General features: G+C 39.8%; 1 protein-coding gene across 3 annotated transcripts in view; it reads left to right on the plus strand.

The window, feature by feature from the left end:
- Positions 1-20,347, plus strand: part of MPPED2 (metallophosphoesterase domain containing 2) — a 178,037-nt gene that overhangs the window by 75,853 nt on the left and 81,837 nt on the right. For all 3 annotated transcript variants that reach the window (XM_025358380.1, XM_025358381.1, XM_025358382.1), the window contains exon 4: positions 17,754-17,979. In XM_025358380.1, coding sequence (XP_025214165.1) covers positions 17,754-17,979 — 226 coding nt within the window. The remainder of the gene's footprint in view (positions 1-17,753; positions 17,980-20,347) is intronic.

Raw genomic sequence — 20,347 nt, forward strand, 5'->3', positions numbered from 1 at the left:
TAAAGGGTTTGTACAATACAGGTTCTAGGGCAGTGATTTTTCCAAGGGCCCTGAGAGGCTAGAAATATGGTGGTGTGGGGTAAAACTTTATCCCTCCCTCCTTCCCCCAACAACAACAGCAGACCTAATTTCAGGTTTTGTTTGTTTGGTTTTTTTTTTTGTAAATTCAAACTTCTTCATAAACTTTTCTTTAAACAAAATTTTTCCTTCACCCCACTTGCCCCAGTACGCAAAGAGAAATGATCTGTTTCTGGGCCAAGACACAGGGTGCCATGGCTTCCTAATGTCATTATCCAGGCCATCTTGGCAGAGGTGAGAGAAAAATCCCATCAAGGGCACTGAATGTCTGAGGTCACATGAGCAAAATATGGAAAGTCAATGGTGGCCAAGTAGAATGACCATGGAAGGGAACCCTGGAACCAAGGCGCATGGCCCTAGTCATGAGGACATCTTCCCCCTCAGGACTTCTGGGAGCCTAATGACAACAGAGTCCTCACAGGACACTGTTACTACTGCCTATTTGGTGTCTCCTCAGTGAAGTCATTGTGTTGTGGCATACCTCAACTCCCCAGAGTCCAATTCCCTATAATAATGAGAATTTTTAAGGAGACAAAAGTAGAGTCTAAGAAAATAAACAAATATGTTAGCTTTGTTGAACTATTCCAAACCACGCCCAGACAGTAACCACAAGGGCAACAACAGGAATTGACGTTCAGAGTATACACACATTTAGCCCAATCTTGCTATTGGATTGCATTTTAATCTCCTCAAAGTTGCTTCAACATTAGACCATTAGTAGCTTGCCTTCCGAAGGTAGAAAATTGAATATTTTAGAAAAAATTTTCCTTACAAGGGTAGATTTTAAAAAAATATTATCCAGTTAATTGTCAGCTAATCAATTATAGTCAATTGCACTGAGTGTTCTAATGAAAATTGAGATTTACAAGGAACTATGTGCTTGATATACTGTTCTTAACACCTCTGGGGAGAGGTGTGTGTGCACGTGCACGTGTGGTGTGCATGCATGTATTTCCTGCCTTCTTACATTGTGCTATACATGATCAAGGAAGTTTATTTCTTAGCTCTCTTTACTGTTCATTGATAAAGGGCTAGGCAGACAAAATATTGACTGATCCCCCTCAAAGACACCTTCCTGGATTGCCGTATCTTGGTAATTTTCTCTGTTACTATCTTTTATAGGACCTGCTAATTATCTTCCTTGCAGTTATAATCTGAGTTATGTTAGCAGGTTATTTACTTCTTTATTATCTGTTACTCCCACATGAATATAAGTTCCATAAGGCCAGAGACCTTGTTCTGTTTGCTGCATTATTATATTCCCAGCGAGCCCCATCATACTGCCAGTCACATCCTAAGACCCCGGGGAATATTTCTTGGAGGTCGTAGAAAGACTGTGATCATTTCATGGCATTCTGGGGCCCTATTTCATTATCAAACCTCATCCTGACTTTTGAGAGAGTCAGAAGCTTAGTGGGATTTAATGGAATCTAATGGGATTTCTTTTATCCAATGCTACTGGATTAGAAAATTAGACTGAGACCCGACTTCGCAAAACCCTTGAAATGAGCCAAAATGTAAAGAAAAATGAAGGAAGAGAGAGTTAAACCCTAAGTGGGTGAATCTGAGAATGTGGGGTTGAAAGTGAAATGCCACATGACAGAGTTAAAAAGTAAAAACAGTTTAACCTGAAGAACTGAAATCTGGCCACACTTTCCTAGTAAGGGATCAACTTTACAAGCTTTGGATGGGTTTGAGTAGAAGAGATTGGAGTTCTCAGTTTTGGAGAATTAAGTTAAACCCTGCAAAAATACCTTCTTTTTAAACAAGTGTACCTAATCTCCAGTTTCTGGTCAAAACACTCGAAAGTAATTCAATTTTAAAAAATAAATAAAAGTAGCCTTTTTCAAAGAAAGTCACCCTTCATTTTCACCATTTAAGAGTCAATGATCTGGGCCTTAGCTTCCACTCTGAGGAAAATAATCTTAGTGAAAAATGAAAGCTGGCATTTTAGAGACATGTAGAAATGAAATACTAGGCTAGAGATGAGCCTACATATTATAAAAAGATACCAATCTGGAAAATCTTTTGCTCTCAACCTTGAGAAACCACATTGGTGGTATTGATATGAAAAAGAGGTGCTGTATTGGCTGAGGATAAGCAAATGTAGCCCCTTAGCTACTGATGAAAATAAAAGTAAAAGTTGTGATGTTCGTATCATGGAAGAACTTTACCATTGAGTTTCATTAAAGGTACCTCCGGGATAGTGTCAGAGACAGAAGAAAAACTTGGAAGAACAATAGCTAGACCCAGAGAGATAATTTCTATCATCTTAAATTACTCCCCAATTTAAGTTCATGGTTAAGATGGCTAAATAGATGCCTTCCATGAGTCAAATGGAAAAAAAAAATGGCCTTAAACCATGATAGTACAGGTTAAAAACAAAAGAACATCCTAACAATGCAATTTGATTAGCCCTCTGTGTCTATGAAATAAGAAGAAATGAGTGACTATATGCCTGGGTGTTACTGCGTGATTCTTGCTGGTAGTGGCAGATGAATGTTAGGACCCAGGATTCATGATTGTAGGCACAGTCTTTAGAAAAGCTTCTTAGCTTCTCTGAACCTAAATATTCTGATTTGCAAAATGAATCCTTTGAATCTCTGACCCGGTGATTATGTGATATGGTGGAGAAGGAGAGGATTGGTCTGCAAAATCAGAAGTTCTATATTGCAACTAAGTCATCGGGTGACCTTGGAGGAATCCTTTTAGCCTTGCTAGGTCTTAGTTTCCCATTCCATGGAAGGAATGATTCAAATCTCTGAGGACTCTGCTAGGTTGGAATTTCGGTAAGCCTGGAATTAGAGGATAAAAGGTCAGGAGCCCCTTGCTGTCCCTTGATTTTCTGTTGGAAGCAAAAGGATAGAACTAGCCTTGCACATAAATTAGCATGGATTCTTTCATCTGACCCAGTGGCTTGGGGGCCTGAGAAGATGCACACACGTGTCCTGTTTGGGCCTGGGCAGTAGGCTCATTTATAAAGAGTGGCCTCTGCAAAGCCAGCTGTCAAAACAGCAGTGATTTTCCTGAGAGGCCGACGGGTGAAAACTTTCAGATGAAGGGATACCATGAAGAAATACAGGCAGCTTCCTCAAATAATGAATGGCTATTCCATTAACTCCATCTATCGATTACTCCTCTGAGCTACCGGGAACAAAGGCTGGAAAAATCTTTAAGTGCATAGTGTCAACCATGCAGCAATAATTCGCTTCTCTTTTGAAATTGTAACATTATTTGTGTGATGTATATAGTTCATTTATTCATTTATTCATCCATTTATTTGTTCACTCCTTCAACAAAATGGAGCCCTAACAGGCGGGCCAATTTCTTTGCCCCCTTTTGCCTTTCCCAGTAAAAAAAGCCATTGTATAACAGGTTTTGAAAATCAGACTTAGTTTATTAATAGAAAATTAACAGTATACTTTGTGATGTATATAATGGGTGTCATCCTTGAATAAAATAAAAATAGGATTTATAACACTTAAAGGTCATTTTGCATCCAAAATTGAGACCCTCGCTAGTCATATCCACATGATTCTCAGGCAATATAGAATTATTTCTTCATTCATTCATCTATTTGATAAATAATGATTGAAACTTTCTTGGAATACAAAGATGAATATAGTTCAAACCCTCCTGAGGGCCATAGTCAAGTGGGAGAAAGATAACTCATTAGACAAATCCTCATTGTGTGAACTGCAAGCACTTGGCAAGCTCAGAGCTCTGTATACAAGTGGGGAAGTGGCTGGCAGGACCAGATCACAGAGAGTTCTACACACCATACCATGGAGCATTTGGCCCTTTGTCTGTGGGCAATAATAGAGAATCTGGGAAGATGCTAAGTTGGGTGAGTAAACCCTTGTTAAGTGAGGGAGTGTATATGATCAGATTTGTATTTTGATGAGATCACCTAGCTTTAGTGTAGGAAGGATTAAGCCAAGGCACCCTTCTAGGAAGGGTATTACTTTGCTAGGGTTGTCAACCACGGAACCACAGACTACGTGGTTTAAAGAGCAGACATTTATTTTCTCACAGTTCTGGAGGCTAGATCAAGGTGCTGGCAGGTTTGGTCTCACCTTGGGCCTCTCTTACAGAGCTTGTAGATGTCTGTGTTCTCCTTATATCCTCACGTGGCCTTTCAGCCATGCATGCGCATCCTGGTGTCTGTGTGTCCAAGTGTCTTGAATAAGGACACCAGTAATGTTGGATTAGGGCTTACCCTGATGGCCTCATTTTAACTTAATCACCTCTTTAAAGGACCATCTCCAAACATGGTCAATTTCTGAGATACTGGGGATGAAAGCTTCAAAATATGCATTTTGGGGGAACACAATTCAGCCCATAACAGAAGCAAACCAAAAAGTAGGGGATTATCTGCTCCTTAACAGAGTGTATGCATATGTGTGAAGAGGGAGAGAAATTTACATGTTTTTTAATGAGCAATTTAAGGCGAACGTAGTATGCATTTACCTGACTTCACATATCTAGGAACAAAGACCCTCATAGAGCAAACACTTTTTTTTTTTTCATTTTACTGTCATGCCAAACACCTATTTATTTATTTGTTTGTTTATTTATTTATTTATTTATTTTTGCTGTCTTGCTTTGGAACAGTGTTCAGCAGCGTATGCTCTCCAACTGTGTTCTGATTACCTGAATTCCTTAAAATACTTAATTCAAATTATTTAAGGAAAAACTTTGTGGAACACCTTATGCCTTAATTATACTAATTAGGAGAAAATACGGATTTAGAAAGACAGTGTAAATGTATCTTTTGACAAATTTTAAGATGCTGTGGCCTAGATCTCTAGAAATTAGAAAACCCATGAGTAAGGAATGAAAATGTAGAAAGTAAAATAGACCTCCAACTCTGCTTCTTGGAACCTTGGGCACCAAGGGCCATGATGGAATTTCCAGAAATCCTTTCTTCCTGAGGAATTATACTACATACTTTTTACTTCTTCATACCAGTGGGAGGCTTGTGGGATAAAGCCACAAAAGCATTGCCAAAGAAATATCGGAGACTATTGGAACTGGTGTTCCAGTGGAACCAAAAACCTTATCCAAAGGAGGCTTCATGATTTCACACCCCCCAGGAAGTCTTAGTAGCTCTGATTCAGGGGAGCTCTCTTATAGTAGTAAATGTTGCCCATTGAGGGGTGGAGAAAGCACAATGGAAGAGGAAATGAATATGGTTTCCATTCCCTCTATCTTGTCACTGTCACTATTGATCAAAATAACCTTCTCTGAGGGGTTTCTTTGTAAATTTTATACTTGAAATGCTTCATTGAAATTTTGAGTTATAAAATGGGAAGAATCAATTTTATTGGATCCTAAATTTTGCTCTATGCAGCTTCCTGTCCAGAGTGAATATTATTAAAATTGACATAGGATGTGTGTGCAAGGTAATATCCCCTTTCGTAGGCACTTCTCTAAATTTCAGGATATTCTGTAGAGTGGATTAGATTATACAGTGAGTGGGGACTCAGAAAGGAGAATAGAACTGTGTATTGATGCCTTCAGAAATATTATTTGATGGCAATAAAATATTCCCTGAAATTCCCTTCAGAGGGAAGAAAATGGAGTTTGTTTGCAGTAATTGCATTTTCTGGCATTTGCTCTTACACTTTCCAATATAAGCCAATTGGAACCCGTGATTTGGTTTTGCTTATTGACAAAAGTACCATGTAAATTGATCTGTGATGCATTTAAAGAAGATGCTTTGAAAGTTTGGAAATTGAGATGGCTTTTTCTTATTAGATTTTGAGAGTATTAGGGTTCATTTCTATATTTTAGTCTAATGTAATATTAGCCAAATATGTTCTTTTTCAATTTAGTTTTAATCAAGTTCTGGAAGACCATTTTCATCTAGCCCCAGTGGCGCTGTTAACGCAGAGATTTTATTTTCACTGTCAACCCTCCATTCTGGCTTCTGCAGCCCTGCCCCACAGAATTCCTGCATACCGAAATCCTGCATCATCTGCCCAAATGTTATTTCAGCATGCAAAAAAAATAGTAGTTATTACAAGAAGATTTTTAAAATTCTTATTTGCAGGCTTAAGGAGGGGAGGAATTTAAAAAGCCTCTAAAATTGTTATTTCTTTTAAAAGATACGGCCTTTATGCCTTATGTTATTTTTATTTAATTTGATCATCGCCATACTTAATGGTTTAAAATGCAAACACACAGGATTTGCATTTGTTCCTCTAATTATTCAGTAGAATAATTGCCACTTATTTTGTAATTATTGCTGGAAGGAACACCTTTTTCTCAGTTGCTTTTTAAAGGCTTTGTGGGGAAAAAATAAACATATCATTCTTCATCTCATCAGAGACTTTGTCAGTCAACAATACTAGTTCATTAAAGATATTTATTAAATACTCTTCTAAAGAGGTGGGAAGTAGGAGATGGGCTCCTTTCTCTGACCTAAGTTACACTGCAAAACAGAAGACAGAATAAAAATAACAATTATAGGCCAGCTACGATGGCTCACGCCTGTAATCCCAGCACTTTGGGAGGCTGAGGCGGGCTGAGGGGATCAGCTGAGGTCAGGAGTTTGAGACCAGCCTGGCCAACATTGTGAAATCCTGTCTCTACTAAAAATATAAAAAATTAGCTGGGGGTGGTGGTGGGCATGTGTAGTCCCAGCTACTTGGGGGGCTGAGTCACGAGAATCGCTTGAACCCTGGAGGCGGAGGTTGCAGTGAACTGAAATCATGCCACTGCACTCCAGCCTGGGTGACAGAGTGAGACTGCATTTCGAAAATTGTTAGTAATAATAACAATAATAATTATCATCCTTTATGTGGCGGGTATTGTATTTGGTCCTTTCCTGCTCTCACTTATTCCCCATACCCACTTCATAAGGTAGATTGTACCATTCTTCTTTTTTTTTTTTCCTGATGAGTAATGTGAAGCTTAAAAAGTGTGTTTGGAGTTTGAGTTTAACAGGTAATAAGTGACAGAATCACGAACTTGATCCCAAATCTGTCTGACTCCAAAGTCCATGCTCTTTCCTTCATGCCATGTATTCATATATTCCTACAAGTTCAGGTTGTATAAACATGCGCACAGCTGATCCAGATGAAACCTGACAATGTCTTTACCAATTTTTCTTGTGACTATCCGGTGGAAGCTTGATTTGGATGCAGTTTTCTAATGCTTGAGGAAGCAGATTGAAGGGTCTTTAGAAGCTAGTCTGATTGTTCAGATCGATTTGTTGTATAAATCTTTTTTAACAAGCCAAGGCCCTCATTTGTAAAGGAAAGTTTGGATAAAATAAACAGTGGAAGGGTCTACCTTACGATTCTTGTTGTCCGGCCAGATGGCAATACTGGAATACAATTGGAGTTGCATTTAGGTGGACAGTTACCACTAGGGATTCCCATTTAGAGCATGCCATGTTGATTTGGGTGGCAGCTTAGAGATACTCGGTTGGGAAGCAAGGAGAATATTGTCATTCATTTATACTACCTTGTGGTTATCTTAAACATATATATAAGTGTGAATGAGTATGTGCGAGTGTGTAGATGTGTGTGTTTAGGTCACAAAAAGTTGTGTTGGAATAAGGCCATGGTTGAGGCAAGAATGCTTACAAACAAGGAGTTGCTGAGCAGCAATAAAATCTCTGGGCTGTTTTCATGGTCTAAAAAGTGTGGCTATGAATGGCCTGCTTCCCCATCGTTTGCACTTCTCAGTTGTTCCCTGCCATCGGTGAGGTGCAGTAGTGACTACTGTAAGGGAAGGGGAGTGGACTTCTGTCTTCTTTGTGTGGACTAAGGTTTATCACATCTCCTGGTGCCTTGGGATTCTCTTCATGGAGGAGGCTGAAGCGGAGGAGGGAGCATTTCTGCTGTGGTGTCTTACACCGGTCCTAATTCCTGCGGTGGACCCCAGGGCTTTCACTCCGCATCCCCTGCCTTCTCCTGGGTTTCTGGCTCAGCCCTGACATTATTGTAATATAGTTTTCTGTGTTTAATATTTCTTAGACCTGGTTTCCCATTGCAAGCATGGAAGAAACCCTAATGCATGAGTTTCAGAGGAGAAGGTAGCAGTCTGAACCTGCTGTGTGGCTCCATCAGCAAGTGTGAGTATTAATGTTAGAGCTGTCAGGACTTGTGAAAATGAATGGAGCCTGACGGGGGATAGACTGAGGTCAGAGACAGCGCTTGCCCTGACTGAATGTTTCCAGTGTTTTTGAAGCTGAGGCAAGTGAGTGCAAACTGTGGAGCCAAGGGGGATTTCTGGAGTATGCAGTGGGTACCAACTACGTGCCAAGCATTCTTCTAGGTGCCGGGGGTACAACAGCAAAAAGTTGGCTCTGCCTCCTCATAGCTCATAGAACCCCCTGTCCACCTCCAGGCTGGCCTCAAGCCTTCTCTGCTATCAGCCCCCAGTAATTGCCAAGGAAGGAATTTAGATGAAATGTCTCCTTAGCCCATCCTGAGCCTCATAGTTCTTCCATGCTCCTAGCAGTTGGTATGACTTTTTTCCTTTCATCCTCCTGCAGAATTTTCTGCTTGGCCAGTTTTCAAGCCCAGGTTATTCTTGTTCATTCCTCAGTGAAATAGAGAGGCTTCAAGAGTTTTAACATTTTCCCTGTTCCTGCTGGAGTTACAATATTAAACATATAATCATACTTTTAAATAGGAAAAATTTCCTCCTTCTGTTGCCTTGGGTATAAGGAAGTCACTTTATATCACTGGCATTAGGGAACAGTGTTTTAAAACAGGCCCCTGACACTGCCCCATTGCAGGCAGATTTCAGAAATGTGTTCAAATTGTTATGTATCTCATGTTTAGAAACAGTCCTGTGATAACAGATCTGACTATATATTTGTTTGATTCTTTTAGATCCCAACAACTTAGCTTTTTTTTTTCCTAGCACATTGCCAAGGGAAAGTGAGCCTGAAGGCTGTGCCTTATGAATTGGATTTTCCTGGGCACCTGGGAGCCATAGCAAGTTCCTCTTCTGTCCTGTCACCTCTGTTGTTTTTCTTCCTGCTATAGAATGAGCTTTACTGACTGTGAGTGTTATGCCACAGACATTTTTGGTTTTGGTTTCCTTATATATTTTAAAAACCTATAATTTGGAAGAATAGAGGGGAGAGGGCATAGGGATTGGCAGTCTTAAAATATGTCAGCTTTATGGATCTAGGTTTTCTTTTATACAGGAAAACAATAAGCCATGTTTGCTTTTGGAGGCTCTCTTTCACAAATAACTACTGCTGAATGCTGGGGTTTTTCTCTTGGTTTCAGCAGGAGTAAATAGTAGATAGTGATCAATTAGCCTTGCCGACCAGATCTCTGATTTAAAAAAGAAGGGTGTGGAGAAAGGATATTTGGTGTTAACCATGACCTGATGAACCATTGTGGTTACCCCTGTTTTCCATATTCCCTGTTCATGAGGAATGAAGAGTATGGGTCAAGAGTTCTCTTCTAACAGTTGGCAGGCTGTATTAGCCTGTTCTCATGCTGTTACTAAAGATACACCTGAGACTGGGTAATTTATAAAAGAGAGAGGTTTAATTGACTCATAGTTCAGCAAAGCTGGGTACGCCTTAGGAAACTTACAATCATGGCAGAAGGGGAAGCCAACACGTCCTTCTTCACGTGGTGGCAGCAAGCAGAAGTGCTGAGCAAAAGGAGTTAAAACCCCTTATAAAACCATCAGATCTCGTGAGAATTTACTATCATGAGAACAGCATGAGGATAACCACCCCCATGATTCAATTACCTCCCACCAGATCCTTCCCACAACATGTGGGGATTATGGGAACTACAATTCACGATGAGATTTGGATGGGGACACTGCCAAACCATATCACAGGCAGATTCCTGGGAAAAATGAATGTTCTGGAATTGACCTTGGATTTTGGTTTTTGACCTAAACTTGAGTTTTCTAGAGGTATTCATTCTCTAAGGATTTATAGCAGAAAACCTGAATGCAGTTGTATGATACTTATTTTTGAGGAACATTAACTTGTATTGAGGGAGAAGGGCAAGCTAGAGAGGAAATCATGTTTGGCTAGAGCAGTGCTTATATATGTTTATTTTAAAATGCTGATGCACATGTGTCCCCAGTCCTCATTGTTCTCTATTATCTTCCACCTAGTTCAGCTCAATTCACATTGTTTGTTTACCTCCCTAGTCCATGTAGGTGTTTGAATTTATTACCTCAGACCTCCATTCTCCTATCAAAGTCTCATCCTAATCCTCATAATTGTAGCCAACAAGTTTTAGATTCTGGGACCTCACATAAAGTTGGCCTTCTCTTCATTTGGTAGGCTCCCACATTCTCCTGGGAGCCTGTAGGTAAGAAATTACACCACCAGCTGCAGTAGCATTCGGGGAATGTTTTAATCGAGCGAGGATGTGTTTTAATTGTCGTAGTGTGAGGCTGACACTGCCTCATGTCCCATACAGGAGAATTCTATGATGTAGCCAGAGAAGCATCTAGAATGGAGAGTTCTGTTTCATGGGTACAAACAAAAAGGGCTGTAAGTGCCTAATATTAGATAAAAGATTACTGTAGATGGAGAATGGTATGAGGAGGATTTATGTACCAGGCCTTAAGTCAAACTTTATCAAGTTGTCACATATTTGGGGTCATCTGAAAACTACTGGTCTGGGAGCCAAAGAGCTATATTCTGGCCCTACTTGTGGCCTGTGACTGTGCTTAGTAAGTGGCAGCACCTCTCTGATACTCAGTTTCTTCATCCATAAAATGGAAGTGCATGAATCAGTGGTTTCCTCTTAATTTTTTTTTTTTTTTTTTTTTTTTTTTTTTTTTTTTTTTTTTTTTTTGAGACGGAGTCTCGCTCTGTCACCCAGGCTGGAGTGCAGTGGCCGGATCTCAGCTCACTGCAAGCTCCGCCTCCCGGGTTCACGCCATTCTCCTACCTCAGCCTCCCGAGTAGCTGGGACTACAGGCGCCCGCCACCTCGCCCGGCTAAGTTTTTGTATTTTTAGTAGAGACGGGGTTTCACTGTGTTAGCCAGGATGGTCTCGATCTCCTGACCTCGTGATCCGCCCGTCTCGGCCTCCCAAAGTGCTGGGATTACAGGCTTGAGCCACCGCGCCCGGCCTCCTCTTAATTTTTTTAAGCCAGGGTTAACTTTCTTTGAATGATGACATCTTTCCCCAGATGGTAAAATCAAAGAAAGCATAGCTGCTCTGGTGGACCTCAGAGAAAGTCGTTCCCCTCTGCCCTTCTCCATCCCTGGGGAGGCTTCACGGAGCACAACTTCAAACCACCAGATTGTCTTGGAGGACACGTGCTGTGATTCATTGAAGCCATTATAAGTACCATGTTAAATGTCCAGAGTTTTATAAGGGAGTTATGCTGACTTTGACATAAGTTGCTATGTGTTTAACATTGTTATAGAGTTCATCAGACATGTGCATAGCTGGAGATCTTAAATTTTTAATCTATTCCTTGCTACATGCTCATAGAGGAATACCCCCACCTGATTCTAAGAAGAAGTTTTGGATATTCTGCATGAGTAGTCCCTCTTTGAGAGAAACAGTCTGGAAGCTATCACAGGTTATACTAATCATTCATGAATGAGAGGCCACTCTTGGCACATTTTTTGGTATTTGAGAAATACTGGAAGAGAGAGATACCTGGATAAGAGAAGGAGGCAAGAAGTTGTGTGTTAAGGGAATACATTGTGCGAGGTTAGGATTATCTCAAAAGAGGTGCTGTGTTTGCACTGTGTGCAGGTTGGAGGCCTCATAGGCCCACTGACCTTCACTTTTAGATCCAAATGCTTATTGGCCCTAATAATACTTTTGTTAGTCTGAAAGACATGTTGGAACATGCCAGTTTCTGCCATGAGAAAAATCAAAATGTTCTTTTTCATCTTCAGATGCTTTGCTTTGAGAGTAGTGATGTTGTGCCTGGCATCAGGGAGTGGTCCAATTTGTGGATAAACCAGTGATTGATTGATGGAGATTGGGAAAGACGGGCATGACAATAACATAACAACACAGCGAATGTCTATTGAGTGAATATAAAGTGTCAGAAACTGTGCAGGTTCTTTATATGCAGGATCCTGTTTAATCCTCACCAAACTTTAGAATCAGTATTTTATTTTTACACTATTTATATTTGAGAAAACTGTAGTTTAAAAAGAGTGGAGATTAGTCGGCTAGACTGGAAGACTGGATGTTTGGGAGAAGGAACAGGACACTTCATGTGGGCTTAAAGTTGGAAGAAAATGTAACATTGGCTTAAACCTTGCCATAGCCTAAGATGACAACCCAAGTTCCTGGAATTCTATGGAAGTTCCCAGGAAATCTTGTGGAGGTTCATACGTTCCTTCACTTACTCAGCAAATCTGAGTTGTGTGTCTGCCATTTTGAAGATATGGGACTAGGTACTTTGGGTCAGTAAGCAACAACAAGCCATGATCCGTGTCTTCAAGTCTATGGGGAGACAAGTCACATGCAAAAGCAAAACTCGAAAAAGGAGTAGTAATAGTGAACATGCACTGACGGTTTACTCCGCACCATGCATGTGCTTTAGAGGCTATATTTCATTTTATCTTTGCCAAAACTCATGAGGTAGGTGTTATGATCCCCATTTTGCTAGTGCACTTTAGAGAACATAAGGAATCTCCAAGGTCATACAGCTAACATGTGGCAGAGACTACAGAGTCCCCATTCTTATCCCCATGCTGCCTCCATAGTTTAAATTGTAATAGTTTTAAAATCGAATCATTAGGAGTAGAAATGGGAGAAGCACAGTAAGCAACTATTAAATACTGCCCTTAGAAGTAAAGATGAAGAAGGAGAGTGTCATGGAATAAGCATGCAGATGAGATAGGATGCAAAGGAAGCTGAGGAAGAAGAAGAGAGAGAAGAAATATCAGAGAGGGAAGAGGATAACTTGGAGAGTGCCATAGCAGTAATCAAGGGAATGGATCACACCACTGTAGTGTGCTCAACAGAGGTCAGAATTCAGAAAAAGCCTTGGCTTTGGCCATTAGGAAGTTATTAGTCACATTCCAAGGAAGCTTTTGGAAGGAGAGTAGAAGCAGAAGCCAGATTGCATTGAGTAACTTTTGAGTAACCATTTGGCTATACATTGTTAAATCTATTAATATAGTAGCCCATCAGGCAAAACAAATGTGGTAAGTGGGCTGTATGAGAAGAAATCAGAGTGAGGAGGTCTGTTGGCAGACTGGAGATCAATTTTGCCTGATCTTTTCGTTTTTCACAAGAAGCTGAAAGTGCAGAAACTTTTGGGTGATATTTTCTGAGTTCTAGATGTTAGTTAAATACAAAAGCAAAACAAAATAAAAAACAAAACAAACAAACAAAACCTCAGTCGAAGGCTAACCATAACACATCTGAGGGCTGAATTTGTCCTACCAGCAGCAAGCTTATGGAATCCTCTTTTTAGAAGTTTAGAAGTGAAATGAGGAAGCATCTCAAAGAAGCAAAAAGGTCAAAGAATGTTTAAGATCATGTTTGAGGCATGTATGTGTGTGTGTATGTGTCAAGGATTGTTTGTTTTTGTTTTCTTAGAGTGGGTAAATATAAACTCACTGATGAGGAGGATTCAATGTATAAATAGAGAGAGACCCAAAATATCAAAGAGAGGAGATGCTTGGAAAAGGAAGGTGCTTGTGGGAGTGGGAGGAATCTGATTAAGGGGCCAATTTGCAAATTGAACATCCCTACTATGAGAATCCAAAATCCAAAGTGTTCCAAAATCTGAAACCTTTTGAGCACAGACATGACACTCAGTGAAAATGTTCACCGGAGCATTTCAGATTTTGGATTTTTGGATTTGGGATGTTCAATCAGTATGACACAAATATTCCAAAATCTGAAAAAATCCAAAATCCTAAGTGCTTCTGGTCTCAAGCATTTCAGATAAAGGATGCTCAACCTCTGTTAGAAATATGAGAAGGTGCAAACAGATGGAGTGATGGGAAAGTGAAAAGGCAGAAGTGAAGAGAAACTTCCTCCTTCTTTACACATGTGGTTAGAGGATATTTTGCATGTCTTGAGAGGGACTCGGTTGGAGCCTGGGAGCTAGAGAGGAACCTGGGCACATTTTGTGATGGCTGTTTTGGGGAGGTAGTGGCTAGAGTGTGGTGCACTTAGAACTGTCCAGTAACGGTGAGGACCCAGTTGACTTTCAGTTCATGAGTATCTACTTATGTGACACCACTAAGTGCAGAAGATACAGAATAGATAAAACTCAAATAACTGCCTTTATGAGTTTATGGTCTCACTCACATTCTGTAGCTCTAACCTGAGCTGATGAGCAAGTTTTCCACATTTCATTAATTCACTTGCTACCATAGTCACTTTGTTGTACCTGTAAGTTACCTCTACTATTTGCTCAGTAATTTTCTTGAAATTACCTCTTATTTTACATATAAAGATAGAAAAAAGGAAGCTATATATCATTCCTTACACTTTTATATTGTATTTGTTCAAACAATGCATTCTTAAAAGTCGTTTTAAAATACAAAACTGTTTGACATTTTGTCAAAGGTTCCTTTCCATTTCATCTAAAATAATCTTGTGTACCATTAGTAGAACGTATACCATGTCTTAGGAACGATGAAACTGGTTGGTTGGTAGGGTTCTTTTTTTTTTTGTTTCTTTGTTTGTTTGTTTTTCTGAGATGAGTTTTGCTCTTGTCACCCAGTCTGGAGTGCAATGGCGCAATCTCGACTCACAGCAATCTCTACCTCCAGGGTTCAAGCAATTTTTCTGCTACCACGCCCAGCTAATTTTTGTATTTTTAGTAGAGATGGGGTTTCACCACGTTGACCAGGCTGATCTCAAACTCCTGACCTCAGGTGATCTGCCTGTCTCGACCTCCCAAAGTGCTAGGATTACAGGTGTGAGCCACCATGCCCGGCCAGTAGAGTTCTTTGGGTCATTCAGAGCAAGAATTTTTTTTTTTCATGTTAGAATATATATATGGCCTTGTTTTTTTTTTTTTGTTTTGTTTTTTGTTTTTTTTTTTTTACAAGCAGGTCAGTTTAGCTAGCATGATCTGAATAAAATGGAAAAAGGCAGGCACCTCTTTGCCTGACAATTTTAAAGTGTTGCTATTTGAATACCAAGAAGTTTGAAGCTGGACTGCAGAGCCTTCCAAATTAATCTAGTCTGGAAAAAAAGAAAAGAAAACCCACGAAAATGCCATCAAGTAACAGGAGATTTGTCAGCTGCCCTGTTTACACTTTTCATATAAAACATAAAGGTTGGCAGATTATAGATGAAAGGTCAGTTCAGCAAAAAAGAAAATATGTCAGACAATCTCATAACATCGGTAACAGAGGATGGAAGTTGGAAGCTACTATTGGATTCTCAGAAAGAGATGAGTTTGTTGGTGATGTGTAAATATCATCACCTTTTCTGTGGCTCTTCATTTTGGTGGCTACCTTTTTATACTGAGTCTCCAAAATTTGATTTAAAAGACACCAAAGATACTTGTCTTCCTGAGAAAGATTTACTTTGCAGCAGCTTTACCTAAAAAGAAAAAAAAAAAGAAAGAAAGAAAAACCCAGTCTGAAGGGGGAAAATATACTTCCTTTGCCATAGTGGCTAGTCTCACCCATGCTGTCCCTGAACCCAAGCCCTAAAACGAGGATAAATTGAGAAACCCAGGCTTCCTCAGGAGCGGCGGCACATAATTAAAGGGTTTACAGTGAGTCCATCATTGTGAATGATTAAAGGGGAACTGGGCAACTACAGTGTGATTTGTACAGGTAAAATCTTTTGCTCCAAGAATCACACAGTAAGGACCTGCTTTGGAAGAGATTGTTATCTGGGAAAACATCTTAGCCTGTTCCAGCTTTGGGAGCACAGGTGATTTGGGGTGGGGAGCAGTGTTAGGCTCATAGGGTCACAGAGCCATGATATTAGAGTTATAGGGCCTCTCACAAATGTCCAGCATGTGCAGTACTGGGAATTTGTGGCCCTATTAACACATCTTTCATCTTCACTTGAAGTTCAGGAATTGTGCAAAATACCACCATTCTATCCAAGCAACATGCTATGTACATCATACTCTTAATTACCAGAATGTGCATTTGAGGGAGGCTTCCTATTCTTTTCTGAATTCTTCATCATAACCTTGCAAATAACTGAGGCCAACGACATGACATACAGCACTGTGGGCTAGTAGTCAAAGATACCCATTGCTTCTTGGCCTCAGCATTTCTGGTTTCTTCTCTCTTCAGTGTTATTTTCTATCAGACTGCTTTCATCTCTGTCTTAAGCCTCCCCATTATTGCCCAAGCTATATAAGCAATTTTATTATTGTCAGAAATCTAACAATTAATAGCTAAAGAAAAGGCAGTAATTTTACAAAACATGATCTGACAGTCTTGAAAACTGCTTCAATATTAGCAAATATGTTTGTGATGTGCTGCTGAGACTGTGTGGACTTCACAATGTAATCTTTACAGTTTGAATTGCTGAAATCCAAGTGGACTGACGACAGAACTTGCTCCCATCACCTCCCCCACAAAATTCTCTTCCCCACTAAGCTTCATTAATGAAATCATTGAGACTCTGGTTTGCTGGTAAGGACCAGTTCTTACAACAAGTGTATCCAATTTCCTGCTAGTGGTAACTTTAATTCTTCCTGGAATAGCAGGAAACATTAATTTTGCATCAGATCCATAGGTCTCAGAAAGCTGGAATTATAGGTGCCATTGTCCCACTCTTTTTTTCCTCCAAAATAAAATAAGCAGCAGATGAACAGTGAGGCTTGAGGGATGGGTAGTGACAGCGTAAAGAAAAGAACATTAATTTCAGGTGGGGACAGCTGCCCAGCACTCTCTCCCTTTGGATTTTGGTTCTTATAGCATCACGGTGAGTTATTAATATGTATGACCCGTACTTTATTCAAACATTATAAATCTATGCAGAAGTCTGGTGTTTGGGTTTTCCTTTATAGCTTTCATTCTTCTTCCCAGAATTATCTCATTTTGATCGGGAAACTTTTGCATAAAAAGCACACACCGAGAACTCACATTTCCATACCATAAATATTAAAAGTGGGTTAAGCTTTACAGTTTCTTCTCCCATCCCAATGGGAGGAAAGTTAGCCTTCTAATCAGGGGGCCCTTCCCAATGTTCTTTTTATTCACAACCCAAAAGGTAAACTTAAAATTAGAGTTGAAATATGAAATTGTACTATGTGGTTCCTTTCTTGTATGTCAATTATGGAATGTTTGACTATGCCATGTCTTTTGTCTGAAGGATATACTAAAAATCTAGTAGTTATCTGAGTTGTTAAGAATAGTTGGTTAGATTATGTTTTGAGAACCAAACTAGGTCCAGACCTTCTCTTAAGGATCGTGATTAATGTGCTTTTTACTGGATAAATATAAAGTATGGGTTCACTACCCTGTAGATTCATCACAATGAATACGTAGCATACAGAAGAGGGAAATGGAACTAGAAAATTTAATGTCTTTTTAGCAACGTTTTAGCTACTTAGCAGCTTCCTATCTCCTGTTATTGTCATTTTTGTTAGCATAAAGGACTAATCATAAATTCCAGTTCACATGGAAATGTAAAGGAATGTGTGCGCTATTTCATTTGGGTGAGCTGTCTGCTAATCACATAGTCTCGGCTGTTGTACTTTTGATGGGAAATGAACGTGCTAATTGGTGCTCTTTTTTCTTATTTCAGGAAACCTGCCATATGAATATAAAATAGTGATTGCTGGGAATCATGAACTGACATTTGATAAGGAATTCATGGCAGACCTTGTTAAACAGGACTACTACCGTTTCCCCTCTGTGTCCAAATTGAAACCAGAGGACTTTGACAATGTTCAGTCCCTCCTGACAAACAGTATTTACTTACAAGATTCGGAGGTAACAGTGAAGGGATTCAGGATATACGGTGCACCTTGGTAAGTGATGATTCAAACAGTTTTCCACATTGCTTTTTAGCTCAGTACCGAAAAATCATGGCTCAGACTTAGATGCTTTAAATGAAAATGATTAGGATGGAAGGAAACCTTATTGCTGTATTTCCAACAAAATACATTCTGTACTGCTACAAAATGCAACACTTGTTTTCATTGTGATAGAGATCCCTTTAGGTAAGATCAATGGGAGTTAAGGCTTTCCTAGATATATACAGTCATCCCTCCCTCAGTATCCATTGGGAATTGGCCCAGGACCTCCCGCTGATAACAAAATTCCAGTATGCTCAAGTCTTTTATATAAAATGGTATAGTATCTGCATGTAACCTATGCACATCCTCGTGTATACTTTAAATCGTCTCTAGATTGCTTATATTACCTAATACAATGTAAATATGATATAAATCATTGTTAATACTTCATGGTTTAAGGAACAATGACAGAAAAAACTATCTAGCATAGATGTAATCCTTTTTCCAATATTTTCTTTCTTTTTTTCGAGATGGAGTATCTCTCTGTCAGTGAGGCTGGAATGCAGTGGTGTGATTTCAGCTCACTGCAACCTCTGCTTCCCGGGTTCAAGTGATTCTCCTGCCTCAGCCTCTGAAGTAGCTGGGATTACAGGCACACGCCACTGCACCCGGCTAATTTTTATATTTTTAGTAGAGACAGGGTTTCACCATGTTGGCCAGCCTGGTCTTGAACTCCTGACCTCAGGTGATTGGCTCGCCTCGGCCTCCCAAAGTGCTGGGATTACAGGCATAAGCCACCGCTCCCGGCCCTTTTTCTAATATTTTCTATCCTTGGTTGGTTAAGTCCCTGGATGTGGAACTGCTGATTATGGAGGGCTGGCTGTATATGTTTATGCTACTGGGGCTGGGTGTATGTCTGTGTGACACAAAAGGATTTGAGAGGAGGTCGCCATGCTACCCTTCACACAGACTCAGCTACTCTGAACATTCCATCAGCTTTAGGTAACTCATTTCCCTCTCATTTTGTACTGGAAGCCGTCATAAAATATCCTGCTTAGATTAGGGTTTCTCAAATCTCTCTACACGTCAGAATTACCGTCTCTGTAGAAATATAGATTTTGAAGCCCTACCTACAGAGACTCTGATTGTCCTTCCTGAGATGAAGCTCAGCAGTTTCTATTTTTTAAAGTTCCGTGGGCAAGACTGATGCACAGGTGGTTTGGAAGTTACTGGTTGAGAAATGGCGCTAGAATTCTCAGAACTAAGCTCTGGAAAACTTGAAACAGGTACATATCCTTGGAAGCCACACAAGAAGCATGTCAATCTTGACTCTATCAGTTGACAGTTGTCAGGTTTTAAAGGAGTTACTTCACAGTGTCTGAGCCTCAGTTTTCATATCTCTAAGATGGTGAAGATGATATCTATTTTAGAGGGTTATGGTGAGGATAAAATAGGTAAAGTTTGCAGTGGACTTTAGAGAATATCGGATAGTTTGCTTAGGATATCAATTATAATTTTTCTGGCCTTAGGCTCTCCCACTAAGTATTTATGTCAACTTAGGCAAGTCATTTAGGCCCTAGAGCAAGTTTTGTTTTTTTGTTTTTTTAAATCTTTAAAGTGAGAATGTTAGACTAAATGATTGTCAATCATTTAGGTTCTAGGACTTTTTTTTTTTTTTGAGGATGTATGTAGAGCAAAACTAACCTGTGTGTGTGTATATAGAGCAGAAGAACTCACCTTTACTCACTGAATACAGAAAGTACCCCAGTCCTTCACTAGGAGTTGTGGATAGGACTGGAAACAGACAAGCAGACTGAATTCAGATTGACCACTTTACTTGACAGTTTGGCTTGTCCTCTGTAAGTTAAAAGGTTGAGATATTTTCTATAATTTTTTTTCTAGCTATATGAGTTGGTATCCAGAAGGACTGATGAATGGGTACAGGAAGTACATCTCTGTTTAAAATCAACCCTGACAATGATTTTGAACTCTTAATTAAGTACTTCCTATATGCCAGGCATTGTCCTACGTTTTTTGTATATGTGTTGTCTCATTTAATCCTCAAAATACCTTTAGGAGATGGGCACTATTCTGATTCTCATTTGGCAGATAAGAAAATCCAGATGCAGAAAAGTTAAGTAATTGCTCAAGAATTGTCACAGATAATAAGAGGTATGATTTGAACCTGGCGAGTCTGATTCCAGGGTATACAGCATGACTGAGGGATGGCGGGGGTGGGGATGTGGTAATTGGTGGTTATAATCTGCAGATCCAGTTTATACCTAGCTTTAGTAAGGTACGTCAATTTATTTTTTTAATGTGTGAGAACGTGGTAAAGGGCAAGAGAATAAACAGCAGAAATCAGTGCTGTCAAACTGTA

Source organism: Theropithecus gelada, chromosome 14, assembly GCF_003255815.1.
Source record: "Theropithecus gelada isolate Dixy chromosome 14, Tgel_1.0, whole genome shotgun sequence".
NCBI lineage: Eukaryota > Metazoa > Chordata > Mammalia > Primates > Cercopithecidae > Theropithecus > Theropithecus gelada.